Raw genomic sequence first — 17,628 nt, forward strand, 5'->3', positions numbered from 1 at the left:
ATGAGAAGATGCGTGTAAATCGTAACATATTGAAATGTTCTACTTACATGCACCCCGGTTGCGATTCGGTCTGGCTAGCGGGATCCAGGGTCGTTGAGGTGGAGGAGCTACCGTAACTGGAATTACAAAAAGGCAACAACAAAAAAGCATATTAATCATATTGACCCATTTGAGTTTTTTTAGTTTTATTAATAATTTAGCAACTAAATGTGTTGCCACGTACATTCCTCCATGTTCACAACGTCACAAACGTAGGTTATAAATTGTTGACAGCGGAAGTTTAACGCTTGTCTTACATCTATGAACGCTGAAAACCTATAATGATGAATACTCAAAAGCCTAACACCAATTCTAGATTTTATAGTTGTGAGCAATTTCCTGGTAAATAATTAGCACAGTGCTTGAAAATAAATATTTTTCGTGAAATAAATTATTCGTTTCAGTTTGTTCTACTAATTGGATGATTATTAATCCTGTCCGTTGGTGATCGTGTGTTGATCGTTTGCTTTGTGGTCTAGTGTACAAAAGCGAAATGAACAATATTGTTTGATTCCTAGCAATATTTTTGTGTGCTTTGGCGGAGTGTTAAGTTAAGGCGTGAAGAAAACGATCGGGTAATGAATATTTTTCGAAATCACACATTAGCCATTCGGTGGCAGCTAAGCCAAAGTGCTCCATTCAACATTAGACATTCAAACAAAACGGATCGTCGTGCTAGCAAGAAGTTATCTATATCAACGGCACATATTAAACACTAGAATGGGTAGAATGGGCGGAAAATAAGTTGTTAAAATTAAAGCATACAACAATAGGGGCATTGGGAGGCAATCGTAGGCTTTTGCGCTTCCCGTCACGCCTCTGTCTCTTACTCACTGGCAACGGAGCATGAGCGGTGAAAAGAAAATAGCAGGAAATGTTACTCAACCCCTTACGACAACTGATGTTTTCCCGGTTTTAGAATTGTTCCAGGAAACTAATACAGCCCCATGCCACGTTTGAGGTGGCAGACAGAAATAATCTTCCCTTGACGTAAAATCTGCGTAGGATGATGGTCCGGGACGCTGTGTTGTCGCAAAATGCTGATGATGGGTCAAATAGCATACGGCGCAGAAGGGAACTTACGTTGGCGGATATATCTTTTTCTATGACATTTCTTTGTCTTCTTAAACGTTGACTTGTATGGAACTGTGTTTGTCGCAATTGGTTGCTAAGGTGTGTGACTGAGCGTACCCATGCACGGCGGCCCACGATTAGCTCTAGTAACACACTTTCTGGTGTCAGGGTGATCGCCCTCGGACAAATTAGAATGGCGAAGTTTTGGACGCTATGCTGAACGAAGACACATATGTGCTTAAATTGTTTTATTTGTGATTTGTTCCAGACTTTTTAAATGCTACAAATGTTCCACCGAGCAACCGGACGATTAGTACGCAGGTGCTACTCGCAGGTTGCCATCCCTATACCACCCACAGGTACATGTCAACAACCTGTGATCGTACAGACCGTGATTGTTCTCCTTGTAGCGCGCAATCGTTTACCACGTCGTAAAAAAGCTATCCATTGGTGTGGCTGCTACTACTTCGCATCACTTAAAGTCGCTTTTCTCGAAACGCAAATCACCACATGCTCAGCTGCTGCTGTAGATATACGAGCGGAAGATAATTTATTGATATAGGCGTTGTTCAAAATAAACCATAAAACAAAAATGCATCATGCACACCTTATGCACTTTCACAATGTGTTAAATGCGTTTGCTGCAGGCTTCGTGTGTGGTGGTAGTGGTGGTGTTAAGTGTAATCCATGGTTTTCGATCTTATCATGTTTGTTCCTCCACGCTGCTGCTATGCACCGTGATTTTCTGCATCAAAGTGGCTTTCCAGGTAAGGGATATAAATCTTGCCATAACTAGCTAATCGAAATATACTGAATAGCTCGAAAACAATGGAACATCAGGTGTGATAAAAAAGGGATCATCTAAAGTTTTAGCCACGGTAGTTGATAGGCGTGCTTCGTGTAGTTTGTCGCAGCGTGCCAATAGTAGTACATGTCATAACAATACGCATGCAAAACTAGTCCATGAAATTTATCATTGTGTCTTTAGGATAAGATGTGTACCAACCAAGGAAAAATGAAAACTAAACAAAAAATTATTGAGTTTTCATGAAATCTACCTATCGTTTTTTTAAAAATGGTGACCACTGGAGAGTATATTTCTTTGACAGATATTGAACCCAAGAGGTCAAGCAATTAGCTTTTCATGCTTCGATGCGATGACTAGTGGCGATTGGAAGGCGGCGCGCGGCTTGTAGTCAGCAAGGGTAGTCAGCTAACCACCACCGCGTTTCAGAACTGGGTCGCTCTGCACTAATAACCCCGAGCCTAATAAATCAACCAGAAGAGATGCATCTTGATAGGCGACGGAACGGAAATAGTGGCGTATAGAAATGGGTTAAGTTGTTCTGGGCTTCAAAATCTGAGCAACACAGAGAGCCAAGCCAGGAAGTGCGCCGCACACTCTGTTACCGACCACAATAACCACGAGGAATTGCAACCGTGTGTTGGCGGAACCAGCCGCTTTGAAAATGTCCAATGAACAAAAAACGGAGCAAGAACAAAAAAACAAACAACAAATTGCCAAGATTAGCTTTATTGCCAGTGACAACACGCCAGGCAGGAGAGGAGGGAATGTCCTCCTAGCCTGGCCAAGTGGAGCTGGCATTGGCTTATTCCGTTACATAGCCCTTACCTCGGTGGTTTTGTACAAATAGGATGACATAGGGAAAAGGTTAGTGAATTGCTGTCTCGAGATAAGCTTCAGTCCGTGAGACTTTGGCTCCGGGGACCCGTCGACAGACAGCCACCGGAAGGTTTTAAGAGAGTGTCATTTGTCGCCTGAGATCATGTTTGTTTCGTCCCGCGTAACAAGTAGCTTGTGGTTGTTTTTCTGTTCTGTTACGAAGCACTAACATGGGTTTGTTTACGCTCTAACAGCAAATTGTGGGACAGACTCGTATCAAGGTAAACTCGGATGGCTTTCCTTTTCGAGAGGAAAAACTCTTACAAAGGATCGGGTGCAGGGGATGAACCACGTAGGGAGGGAAGAAAGAATAAAAAAAAACCTTAGCAATATTAGACTTTAATTGGCAGGTAAAGCGTAGCGCATGCAATGAAGTGGTTCAGAGTGGGAAATACAACTAGAAACTCTGTTGCAATCGGAGTGTTTGCTGGGCGGCACACCTAAACACGCGGTAGTTGGTATTCCATCACGCTCGCGGCACGGTAGGGACACCGCACCCACCCACAGGAACGCTTGCCGGTAGGCTTGACGGATAACATCATTGCGCTTGCCGGTAATTAACGTGATGCTTCTGCTTAGCGAACCAATCAGATAAATAAATAAATCGGGTTTTGGAGCTGCAGGGGCTGCCGGGTGGTAGTGCTTGGGAGTACTCAAAACGAAAATTGTTCATAAAACAAACCCAAGTCTCGATACAACCCACCCAGTACTAACCAACAGAAACAGAAAGAAGAAACAGGTAGAAAAAATAAGCAAACCCCACAACAAGAATGTGTTGTCTAAGGGTTATGCAAAAAAAAAAGAAGGTGTGACGATGTTGGTGCTGTTCCATGTGCCATGTTGAAATCAACCCCTTAAAGAGGAGAATGGTAAGCAATTCATGCAACCGATGGTTCAGTAGAAGTAAAGTGCATCCAGCTAGTTGATCGTTTCTAAAAGTCGAGCATCCTTTCTCGATTTTGCACAACCCGTGCAATGGTTGAAAAACACGGAAGAACCAAACCACTGCCCGGCACGATCAAATCAGGCATGGAATGAAGGGCTAGGCGTGAAATAGATACGATAGCTCGAGCAGTTAATCGGTAGCAATCCTTCGTACCTTGTAACAAGTCGGGCTCTACGCGATTTTGCAAGGTGTGACTACTACCAAGATAAACAGCATTACAATTATCATACACTGGGGTAAATAAATGCAATTTGCTTCACACGTGGTGAAAACAACAATCAAAGAAACAAAACATTCAGAACTTAGTTCAGAGTAATAGCATCAATACAATACGAAATATTTGCGTTATTTTTTATCATCCACCAAGAGAAGAATTTTAAGGAGGATTCTGAAGGAATATTTGTGTTTATATATAGTGAAATGATTTTTTTTTATTAAATTTTAAATTATAAGTGATTCCTCAAATATATAATTAATTCCCGCATCCGTGCTCTCTAACTGGATTCGTCCTAAACTGTTCTCTCCACACACCTTTCCCATCCCTCAATTCTCCTTCCCTAGTTTTAAGTAAAAATTGTAAAGCCCAGTAAGGCAAACAATAAAGAAATAAAGAATAATAATAATAATAATAATAATAATAATAATAATAATAATAATATTTTAAGCGTTTTCATGAAGTGACATTTGGGTAGTCTTTGTCCAGAGACTTCTGCTAGTGTTCTCATTTTTTAGCAAATTTAGCTACGTTTTCATGCACGTTGCAACCACGCACACTCTCGTCGAGCATAAAAAACTGTCTTTAAAATTAAAAAGATACTAGAGTGCTTTATAGCTTAATTGATGGTGGACATGAAATGAATCACTCTCGCCATCCATTCTGGTTTACACCAGTGCCGCCCATCGTTGAGTACATTCGCGTATTACCCATTATTCGCACCTTTAAGTGCACGATTTCACACTGCAAAAATGGGTGTACGGAGGAAGCAGAGGAGATCCTGCTGGGTGGCATTCCTACTCAAAAAGAGCGCCGGTAATGAGTTGGCATACCTTGCTGTTTCGCATTTCCTGGAGAAGGAAGGGATCAATTCATTTTACAATTTTCGTCGAGAGTGACACCACACCACAACGGAATAAGAATGCATCCCTCCGTCGGTGTGTTTGAAAAGGCGTGGGCCGAACACGTTCGATGCCTTTTTCTTCAAAGCTGTGCATGAGTAGTACTATAAACTAGCTTTTTATTTGTGTAAATTATTCTCATGGCAAATATTCTACGCAATTTTACTGCCCAATCGTTTTACAGTTGTAGAGATAATATCGACGATTTTACAAGTTTGATTATTAAAGAAAGATATAAATAATATATTTTGTGTCGTAAACTTATCAGGTGAATACAATCTGCACATAATTTTAGACAACGTCATGCTATAAGTTCAACTATCAACTAATGGAATGAACCATTTGCCTTTATTTAACTGTCCGCAATAATTCAATCCTTCATTATTGTACATACTTGAGCTTTATAGAAAACAAAATGAGCCATCGTAGAGCACCGCATGTTTACTTGCTGTATTTCAACAAAGCTTTTTAAACATACGGGACATGAATAATTCCGAGAGAGAAACGAATTGAATTGTTGGTTAAAATCCTCGTACTCGTACTATTTGGTGGTGATAACATTTAGCGTTTTCTACTAAATCCCCAATTCTTCAACATTCGTTGCTTGCCGAGAGTGCACACCGAGAGTGAAATCAGCTTGGGAAAATCTCCCAAGGCAGCAGCAGGCAAAAGCAACTGTGCTGTGGGTAACATCCGGATTTACTGAAAAAAGTGCACCGAAGTGAAAATTGGGCCAGCGAAAATGATCCGCAAAATCGCGTATCCGATTACTCATTTATTTATTTATGTACTTGCTTGTTGATCGCATTTTGCCATTTTCCAGCTGGCTGATTGGCTTCGGTGAAAGCCTTGCCGCAGCACGGCGAAAGAGCTTGAGAAGAAAGACAAAGCCGTACTATAAGCTAGTTACACATTTTGATTCCAGGCCGATGATTATGAGGCGAAGGTGTCACTCGGCGAACTCTTCCAAGCGCCGTCTATACACTTACTTACTTTGGGGAACAGGACAGGTGTTAGAATTGTATGCAGAGCAAAACAATCTTCTCAATCTCACCTTCTCAATCTCACCTTCAAGACAGAGGTGCAGAGAAGGAGAAGAAAAGACCGGTAAGAAAATGAGAAGTGCAGCGTCGTCGTTCAAGGCAAAATCTAAATAAAAATCTCGAAACATCTGCAAACACACTGAACGTGGCTGCGATGCTTTAAAATAAACTCAACTGACTTTCATCTTTGCCAATGCTTAGCATCAACATAAGCATAGCCACAGAAACGGCGTGTTGCTGCAGGGGATAGGAGAGGCGAGGAGTTTGATAGACGGGGCACAATAGCGTCAAAATGGCTAAAGGCCGCGAACTGAATGATATTACAGAGCAAGAAACTTTCTTTCTGTCGTACGTTCTATTATTCCTTCACGTTAAGCTTACCCGTTGGGCAATTCAGGTGTAAACTAACACAGGCTACAACGGAGAAGAAATCTCAACCATCCCGCAAACAGAACCAACTGTTGAGGCGAGAAACATGGGCGAAAATTATGATGTTTGCATATTCCTCTAATCTTCATCTTAATGCTCCTCTACATGATCCTTCTTTGGTTCTCGCATTTCTTATGGCGCACAAGAGAAATCAATCTAAATCATAGAAAGCGCGGTTGGATGACGGTTTGTACCGGATGTTGTTGCCTTAGTTGCTTAATGCGCGCCTTCGGAGCGATGGCAATAATAACCAGCAGTATGCTATGACCACCTCCAGGGCCACAGGTGACCTCCACAACAAGGCACAGAGTTTTCTCAACGTAAACTGCATTACTTCGCTCAAGTAAGTCGCGGTGCTGGCTAATCATCATCTCCTTACCTCGAAAAGGTGCGCTGTTGTGAAACCTTCTTCAATTTATATGTCTTCAAATATTATAAGCCGTTTAAAGTGCTAAATTATCTGTGATCCATCGCTTTAAGGAACAATCCGTAGTCTATTGATTGTATTGATGCGTTTTTTATCGAGCCGGTGTGCTTTTTTGCAGTTTTTAGGCCACTATACGCCACTAACTGACAGAAACTCCAATGATAAAAGTTCAACATTCCTATTTGATATATTGCAACGAAAGACATAACGATCAAACGCCTTGTTATTCAGTAATCCAGATCACATAAGGGACAAGGTCAAATTTTATTAACCACAGATCAGCTCATTACCGCAAATTACATCAACGATGAATCTAAGCTTCATTTGAGTCTCCAATACCCCTATGTAACAGCAGCATTTGTATTGAGGCGATCGGACCATCATTAGTGTTGCAAATTTTGGAATTCTCCTTTATACGCTGCTTTAACTAGCCTTCGGTATTGAACGGATGGTACAGTGAATTTACAAGTTATAGTGTGCTAACAAGATGATTAATCAATCCATACATCTCTGTAACATCACTAAAGTATCTAACGGAAACACGGAAATATCAGCCTTATATTTCGAATCCAATTCATTGTGTCGGACATGTTATTCGTTTTCTACAGTTTTTCGATGAGTGGTGGGGGATGGGTCAAGCAGATTGCACTTTACGATGCATGCACATTTTGATAAACAAAAAGCAAATTAGAAACTTTACGCGGACGAGTGAAGCCATTATATTTGCATTCATCAATCAATCGTAATCGAGTTACTCAAATATTGCTTATACAAAAACATTCTAACAGAATATTTTTATAAAAAGTTTTGTTGATTTGTTTAACTATGATCACACTAGTATGTTTATTTTATACTTCAAGTATCGCATATTTAAAGTTTGTTCTCAAAGTGTTCTGGATATTCTTTCAATTCTGATGAATCTTGTATTGTATACGAGTATTTTGTAATTATTGTATTCGCATTCTAGCAATGCCAAACATCCACAGACAATCCATTGTATTTAAGTCATCACTACTACTTTTGCTACTCCACATAAGCTGTAAATAACTAATAAGATTCAATTGCTGCATTTATAGCTACACTGTCTTGCCAATTAGAGATGTTGTTTTGAAATGAAAAAAAAAACCCTTCATAAATGTAAAACATTAGTAGCTACCACAGTTGTGAGGATCATTAGCATATATTCATTCATACAGTGCACAGTTATCAGGAACAGATTCTGACAGTGGCTTTAAGTGCAGCCGTGTAAATCAAGAAACGATGCGAACAATATGACACGACTGGCTACTTGGTAGCGCAATACACGCATCATACAAAATAATATATTCAGCACGAGTAAAATACAATATTCGTAGTTCTGGAAGGCTTTAAGATAATAAAAGTCATTTATTAAATTTATTGACATTAAACAAATGCTTCACTGGTTACGCAAATCGATCTGTTTAGCAATAAAAGTTTGCTGAAAAGCAAATTGAACAGCATGGAAATAAGTTATGCAGAGTCATCCTGTTACTACCAACAAAACACATAACACATAAGAAGATATAATTCTTGTGATTTATAACTCTATTTAGAAGTAAAATCAGCTAATCCACTATCAACACTTCATTAACACGGAGACCATGTTCAATAAGATCCCATCACTAGCAAAATACGATTAATTATATCTCGTTAAAAAACACCGGGATCCATCCAGCAATCGTATGTTTGTTGTTAGTTTATACCCCGTAAATGCGATACTAAATGGCTTCGCTGACACCTGAACGATAAAATCTTTTCGAGCTAAGAAATGGAAAACGATTGTTCTGCCTTTTGCTCCTAAAAGAGCAGTTTACCTGCGTTTGATTTCGCTTTTCATTGTAAAGAAAAGAGAAGGGTTTAATGCGATCTGTTCCTGCTGTGTTAGCTGAAATCTTGTAAAGCTTTTCGCTAATGATTTGGATACATAAATCTCTCTCTCTCTATCTCTCTCTCTCTCTCTCTCTCCTCTCTCTCTCTCTCTCTCTCTCCCTCTCTCTCTCCCTCTCTCTCTCTCCTCTATCTCTCTCTCTTTCTCTCTTTTATTCAGGAGAAAAGCTCAAATCGTGTTGCTATTCGTATCCTCGTAATGAGTGCAAATTTCCTATTTACAATGCTTTTTGTGATAGAAAAGCAAGCCAGAGCAGGTAATAACCTAAGTTGCATAAAACCCAAATTGCCCTCGAAACGAACCTCTAAAGTTCGACACTAGAAAGACGATCGTATAGAAAGGCTATCAAACTAGCCAGCCAAATGGTTCGTAATGTTATTCATGCTACAAGTATCGTTAGAACTATTCTACCACCACCTTTTCATTCCTAGCTTTTCTCGGCAGCATGAATTCTCTGGAACTTGCTATAATCTGACAAGCAGCCTCCAATTTCAAGCAAGCACTTTTGACTGACTCTTGGGTCAAGATTTTATGTGTGCCGTCAAGTTGTTATGCTAGTCTCTTTTAAATTTGCCGAAACTAACCGGTAGACATTTAATTTCTCCACTTTATGTTCATTCCTTAGAACATAGCTCAATCGTAAATCCACGTTCTGACAAGAAATGAAAAAGATATTAACGTCAACAAACCGAGATCATGTACTCTGCTGTGGCGCACGGCTACAGGGATAGTCTAAAAGATTAAAATTCTTGCAAATAAATATCACATTCATTTCTCAGAAAACAAATTCGCTATCTATCCGGAAATATTCTGTTTTTAATTAATTATTCTATTAAGATCAATTGATGTTCAATCAATAACGCTTGTGCCGTAGGGTTGGTGACATCTTATAAACTGTAAGGCAAATGTGCAGAGTCAAAGATGTTTTCTAATCGCCCTAAACATAGCAGTTTTATCTTTATTTACCTTCATTTATCCCTTCCCTATTTCCATCCATTATCGTTTATCTCGTGCGGCGTCTTCATCTCGCTGTTTCGGTAATTAATTTAAGACTTGTAGGATTAATTTTATGCCTTTGATGGGGTTTATTTCAATTTCCCTTCAACGGACACTGGGAACCACAATAAGTGCGTACGAGGCTACATTTCTAAGATATTCGCGATACGTCGGGGAGCGGTTTGCTTGCTCGGTCATTGAACTACGACCACGTCTTTATTCGTCTGCTTACAGGATTATTTCGACACAAATACACACACATGCACACGTAAGTTTCTGCAAAAGAGTTTGCCCAATGGATCCTGTTTGACGTGTATGTAGGAATGAGCTCGCAAAACACTCACAAATGTTACGAAGCGGAGACCATAAATAGGACAATAAAAGCAATGCGGCGTTGAACAATTTGAAACATCTTTAAGAGTTTTTCAAAAAAGGGAAGAGCGTTGCTCTGTTGACAAGGACCGTCAACGAGCTCACGATTCTATTTTTAGGTAAAAATTTCTCTTCTTTATTGGGTAATAGCATAGGATTAGTGTTACTTTGTGTAAGATTCCGTACAGCACTGTGCAGATTTTTATGTTGCGATATTAATTGCTAATGTTTTGAAAATAGCGGAAAGAAAGACATTCTCTGTGCACTGGACAATATTCTCACCTACAACTACTATTTCCAAGCTATAGTTTTTGTGAGACTAAAAAAACTCAAATCACAATAACCCTGGAAGAAAGACTTAATTAATGATAACTATCATCATATGTAGCAATTGCAAATAATCAAAAACAAGTGTTTTCCAACAGGATCGTCAATACCGTTACATACATGCAAAAACAAAACGAAGTTTCATTGAATCAAAACATGACTCTAGATTACATTGAACCTGTCTGCACGATGAATGATGGAATGGCAAAGCACTTTTTGTTTCTTTTTTGACGACTCGTAAAGAACGGACACGTTATGAATAATAAACTGCACAACCCAAGTGCAATATACACGGCCTTCCATCCTTTTTTAAAGAAGAATTTCTGCGTAATATTAAAATATTACAATCTGCGTATTATTAAAATTGCGCCGGTCTGGTGGTACAGTCGTCAACTCGTACGACTCAACAACACATGCCCGTCGTGGGTTCAAGTCCCGAATAGACCGTGCCCCCATACGTAGGACTGGCTATCCTGCTTATGGTAACAATAAGTCACTGAAAGCCAAGCCCACTTCAATAGTGGGTACACAGACAGGCCTTGACCGACAACGGTTGTTGTGCCAAAGAAGGAGAAGATTTAAATATTGCTCAATAAATTCTTCACTTGATAAAAAAGCGTCTCAATAACTCACGATACAACCAAATGTGTACTAAAAGCGTGTATGTAAATAGAACTGTTAAGGATAAATATAACAAACAAAACAGAAAGAGAAAGAAAACGAATATATCAACAACTCCGCGGAATAAATTGTAAAATCGTTCCTACATATTGCACCGCACATCATTGGATGGATTGATTGATGGCAGTACAACTTCAGCGCGAGTTTTCTAGGTCTCGTTTGCGAGGTGAATAATGACGTGCAGCGTGCAATTGATGATTCAACTAATCGTCGGCGTCGGCTCATCTCGGCGACCATCGTTGCGTTTTACTTGGAGCAGTCGCCATTAACAGCAGGACTTGCACACCTCACGACAGAGTTAAGTATCGAGCGAGAATGATGAACTCGCGCCCATCCTTTTCGGGGCTGGAGGCATGATTACAGGCGATCACAGTAATTGAGAGTCAATTACGCCTGATGATGCTTACCCTTGATGTTGAAGTTTTCTGAGTGAATTAAACACTTTACGCATGCGAGGTGGTCGTTGATCGTGATTTTTGCGAAAAAGAACGAAATAAAAAAAAAATCGGCATAATTTGCTGATCTTGTTTTTTTTTATTAGTTCAGACTATTGCTTTTCCAACAAATTTAATTGAAATCATCGTATGTACTTTTACTCAAACAAGGAATCGTTTGCCTTGATTTATGTAGATTATTTTTATAATCGTAAATTGCACCGGTTTTGCCCTGCGATGGCTGACAAGCGACGTTAACCCTCCAATTATATAATTTTTGTTCTTTACGTTCGTTCATGTTATTTCAACTATTTATGTCAATGCAGTAATGTTCTATAGATTACATTCTTTTTTTTTTAAATACAATCATAATTTACGTTATATTGATAAGATACAATAAACACTTAAAGCAATCACACTAATGATTCATTTTTACTGGTGTGTTTTAAACGATACATGCTTTACTTAGTTGTACGGATTTAATTCACCTATATTTTTATTGCCCTTTACCACACCGCCATCGCACCACCCTCACCCAAACACTGTTATCAACGATTAATTTTTATTGTCTATTGTTTTGGTATGGATGCAAAATGCACGAGTAGGTTTACATATTCCACAAAAAAATATATCGCCGATCCCGTAAACAATTGATGTGGAACGAAACAGCCAGCGGATGTGTTCGGATACGAAGTCGATTTAATTTATGAGCAAGGCGTGCCCGTTACCATCACCGTAGAAATGGGCGCAAACATTGCGCACACTCCCACTCTCACACATATTTACGCATACAATTTCATCTTTCTCTTTATTGCGGAGCAGTAGGAGAGAAAGTGACGACGAAGAAGGGATTGGGTGGTATAGAATCACATTTATCACATAACATTTTCGTCCGTTGACGTTCATCGCCTATCACATCGATGACATCTTTCGTCTATAAAAGTGCAGCCGACTCGATGTGTTATTCATCATCATCATTTGCTATCGTGCAGAACCATCTCTTGAGAGACATTCATAGGAGAAGGCTTACCTTCGGGAAAAAATACCACAGCGAAATTCTAGAAATGTTATTTGAAACCGATCAATGGCAACGCAGCAACGTATTTTCTTACTGCCTGCTATTTCATGCCTAGATCAATACTGCCCGATAACGATGGAAGCAGCAAGAAAAAGCGTTAAACATTGTTGCACCCATGTTTGGTTGCAATATTATTAGCATCAACTTGTACATTCTGATCATTCTTCATTCGTGAATCCGCCAACATACATTGATATAACAACCAGGACAATAAGCATTGCTGATATTACAACAATATTGCGGCTGTTTTGTAGCGTCTTTTCAGATCAGATAAGCACGACAACAATTTAATTATTCTGGCTGTTGTTGCAACAAAACCCCTTGTAAAAAGAAGAAGTAAAACACAACAGATACAATTAAATGTGCAACGATACCCAATGCATTTTTAAGTGCAGCTAATTAATCCTAAAGTAGCTAGCAATAAGACAGTGAACTATATTTTACGACTTTTTCCTGGTTTCACAAACTGATTGCTAGATAATCTGTCGGATTACCTAGGGTAGTGCCATAGAATTACCTAGGATTGATAGGAAAGTGACAAATAATCGTAAAAAATAATCATGTTACTAATCATCTTAATGATAAAGAAGTTGGGGATGTTGATGTCCTTTCTAGTTTATGATATCTAAAAATTGATTGACGCTCCACTGTTGCACAGCGTATCAATCACTTCAAAATTAATTTTATATTATTTATATTTACTTGCGTACACATGCAATGAAATGGTCATGCTATATTGCTTGGAAAAATATGCATGCACTTGATCACATTACATCGTTGACATTTAGCTTCGGGGTCGGTAGAAATGAAACAACCGTAGAATGAATACGCGGTACCGTTTCCAGCGGCACTAGCTAGCATTACACGCAGGACGATTCAAGGACAAACAACTTTCACGCACGTTCTTTTATCGCTCGTGCCTTATTGTATCCGATGAGGTTAGTGTTGGTTAGTGAGAACATGTGGTAGCTAAGGTATTGCACTTTGCGTGGATGAGGCAGAGAGATCTGTTGCATGGTTGCACTTAAGGCTGCAATAAGTACCGTTAGGAATGTGTAATTATGTGACGCTGCGTGCCGAGAAAATGCTTTTGACGTGAATCGATCAAATGAAGGTTAACAGGAAGGGACAAAGGTGGTGCCAGGAAAGAAGCTAGAGGTGAAAGGATAAAAGCAATTAAAAAGTGCGTTCGTTATTACCGTCTCTGCAAAGGGAGAATACTATATCATATGCCTAAAAGGAATGCTTTTTATCGTTTTTTTTATATTGCGCACTGCGTTAAAAGCAGATATAATTTATCACCGAAAACAAAACAGAGAAAATATGTTCAAATATTCAAATACTGTAGATTGTTATCTTTTTTATTAAACGTAAATCTTATGAGTCGATGTTTGAGTTAGGCGTTGAAAGTGTTATATTATAAACATTACGTACAACAGAATCATCGAAACCTATAGATGAACTAACTTTGCTGTTGTGTGATCTTGATGATAACAAAAAAAACGCAAGTCACTTGTGTAACGTTTACTCAATGGATCTTTAACAACACTGTAGCTTAGATACAACATGTATAAAAGAAAAAAAATGGAACGCACATCAATTTGGAACATTTCAATGTCACATCGAGAACAATTGAATCTTTAACGTACCCGAACCGGGGCTTCATACAAGGCGGTAATAATAAACACATAAAAAAACAATAATCAGTGAGCAGTAACCGAAAAGGAACTACAAAAATTGTGCTTTTTTACAAAAACCAAGCAAAAACAACAACAAAAACATGCGACCACTTCCACTTCCTTCACACCGCATTCTCAAGAAACTTAATATAAAGGGCCCAAACAGGCTGTCACAAGCCGAAATGAAGTTGTGCTCACGCCTGTACAATCGTTCTTTTCTGTGATGCGAAAGAAATAATACGATTGAGTGCTTTTGAGCCGATTTGGTCGTATGTAAAAACCCTTTTGCCGCACAAGCGGCGTCCAAAACGTTTGCATGAATAGTATGATGTTTCGACACAACCCACATCTTCTATGGACAGCTAAAATAACTCGCAAGTATCAGAGGAATCATGATCGTAGAATGAGATTTTTTTATTTACTTATTTTTGTTTTTTGCGTAAGTTAAAATTGGTACAACGCATTCGATACTGGATCGATTGCAGCAATTTGTGTTTACAGGACAAAAAAAAACATACAAACACCATAATATTCTCGCATCTTACGAACCATTATTCTTCTTACTTTCGCATTATTTTTTGGCTCATCAGTCAGTGTCAATTTTGGAGCGTTGAAGCATCATTCAACTCTGATTGTGTCCTGACGTGGGGTTTGCCGATAAGTGAATGATGCGCCTTCCTTTGAGGAAAATTGGATTATGGACAATTTGTTTATGAATTCAACATGATATTAAAAAAAGCCCATGTTCATAATGTGCAACGCAGCAAATAGTACATTTATTTGAATATAGATTTACCGCTTTGAACGCTTTTCAAGTTTGATTACAATTTATATCATCAAATTGCGACCAAACAGGCGCATTTCTACATACCACAAATAATGAATTTTTACCATGAGACAAATTACCTAGTTATATTGCGTTTTAATTAAAAATATGTCATGATACATTGGAGTAAAGCATTCTCCAAACGTAAGTTCTATTCTTTTTGTCTACCCAAACGACACGATCGAACATAAGTCTTGTTTAGGGTGCCCGATATGATTAATGACTAAACACAAGATGCTACCATAGTGATTAGACAAAATTTAAACGGTACTAAATTCTTTCGCAACTTCATTTTGCACACCTTGCCGCTGCAAAAGTGGGACAAACACATTTTTCATCCAATCGGCAGTCAAACAGTTCGAAAGTCTCGTGACTACGTTCCTTGGAGGGGGATGCGTTCCCAAGCGACACCAAGCGCTTGTAATAGCTTCGATTAGTCAGTGATTAGCAGGGACGGAACCGAAGAAAATTTAAAGAATCGAATAATGAATTGGAAAAATATTCCCATAAATCTATTCCCAACATGGCCAAAATGTGTGCGATTGCGATTTGTCTATGTTAAGGCCCTGATCATGTCCCACTATTAAGGAAGGGAATGGAGTCACCCGACAGTCAACACAGCATCTGGCTTTGCTGCAAATTAACACATTCTTTTGCGCGTGACCTGCCTCCAGAAAGAAGCTGAACAAGGTTATCTAGGTGGACAGGACGGAACATGAATGAGCGGTAGGTGCTAACCCAAGGGGATATCGGCTGAAATGTATGTTTCGGAGCGTGAAACGTGAAACAATAAATCATTACAATTTGCCCCTGCAGAGCGATACTCCCAAATACGCAACCTGTCTCGGATGGTAAACGAAAGTCCGTATGGTTCGATCCACTGATCGCGTATCAACCAAGTTAGACGAAGAATAAAAGAGCAATATATTAGAATCAGCAAGAGATAGAGAGAGAGAGAAAAAGACAGAGATGAAATCGAGGAGCTACAGAAACAAACACAAAACCGAAACCATATCAAATGATCTTTGTAAGCGCATTTGACAGCGATAAATGGTTTCGTCTTTTTGAAACCTTCGTACGAACTTGAATGGAGCAAGCATGATAATCAAAGGATAATGATGGATATTTTAAAGATTTTAGGGATACAAGAGAAATCGATTTTTGAGAAAAGGGCGTATAAAGGACTAGCGACCCAATTTGAATGGAATGGATTTAAGTCCCATTTTTACATGGTCGGTTGTAGTGTTTTTATTGCATTTTAATTAGTTCGAAGAAGAAGTATTCGAATTCTTTCTAATAATCATCATTAAATGAGGCAAATCAAGCAAATCGGAACATTACAAAAAATCAATGACAGTATTTATCAAAGGCAACAAAAAAATTAGATAAAATTCAGAACAATTGTGATAACAGGTAACCAGATACCAACACTAGGAAGCATATATGTTGCAGTTGCGCACAGATTTGTCCAAAGAAATACTCCTAGAGAGGGAAAGTGCTTTTTATATTGATTGTTATTGTACTAAGACTCTGTTAAGTAAAGTAATCTTCTTTTGTGACATGAAAATGGATGGCATTGTTATTGGTTCACCACTGCACAAGGAGGATCTAATTAAATTGTCGCACCATTTGATTGCCTGTGACGTTCGATAATACCATTGTCTAGCAGTAATACTTGCGCAGATCTCTTTGGCGCATTTATGTTGGAAAGCATCGAATGCAGGAAGAATAAACTTGCTATTTAAAAAGCACTGACAGACACAAGACACTTTATCTAACGTTAGTGCCCTGTACCCTTCATCTTGCTGTTCGCCCTACGTAACAACGAAACATAGAATACAAAAAGGGGAGAAAATACGTACACACAGCATTACAATGGCCAATATTCATCATCTCATGCTCCACCCCAGATACATAAATTGGTTCGCAAAAGCTTAACTACCCCCAACCGCCTTACAACCCCCTACCCCCTGTGGCCTACCGCCACAACCATAAGACACGCTCATTGCTGCTGCTAGCGGATTTCCCAAGCATGGATAGTTACAATGGCCCAGCACAGAAAACTCTCGATCGCGCACTTTCTGTCTATCTTTTCCGACGAAAAGTGAAATAGTTGTTTTCGTTAAAGTCTAATTCAACAACACCCTCTTCCATCTGCTAGTGAAAAAAAGAACGGCTAAGCGAAAGAAGCGGAAATTGTGCGGGAAATTCGTACCAATATCCCTCAAACAAGCGAGGCACCATGGAGAAAAATAATCCCGAGGGAGGTGGAACACACTGACGAACCTCGTGATGGAACGCCACAATTGTTGTGCAGTGTAAATAGTGTTTGTTTTTACTTTTCATGCCCATTTTGCCTGTGTACCTACCTCCCCTTCGCTTTAAGTACGAATTGAACTCTAAGAGAGGGATGTAATTTCACTCTTTACTTTGCTTATAACTTTTTCCCACCACCATCAGTAGACCATTTTCCGAAAACTCGGGCAACGAAAACGAAAAGAGTTCCATTTGTTTGCCCTTTTTCTCTCACGACGGCTCAGCAGACGAAGAGCGTCTCGAGACTAAAAA

General features: G+C 39.2%; 1 protein-coding gene across 1 annotated transcript in view; it reads right to left on the reverse strand.

The window, feature by feature from the left end:
• LOC121589849 (CCR4-NOT transcription complex subunit 6-like) overlaps nucleotides 1–17,628 on the reverse strand; it is a 91,950-nt gene that overhangs the window by 4,033 nt on the left and 70,289 nt on the right. Inside the window, exon 5 of the mRNA XM_041909036.1 lies at nucleotides 48–116. Within this exon, the coding sequence (XP_041764970.1) occupies nucleotides 48–116 (69 nt within the window). The remainder of the gene's footprint in view (nucleotides 1–47; nucleotides 117–17,628) is intronic.

Source organism: Anopheles merus, chromosome 2R, assembly GCF_017562075.2.
Source record: "Anopheles merus strain MAF chromosome 2R, AmerM5.1, whole genome shotgun sequence".
NCBI classification, from domain to species: domain Eukaryota; kingdom Metazoa; phylum Arthropoda; class Insecta; order Diptera; family Culicidae; genus Anopheles; species Anopheles merus.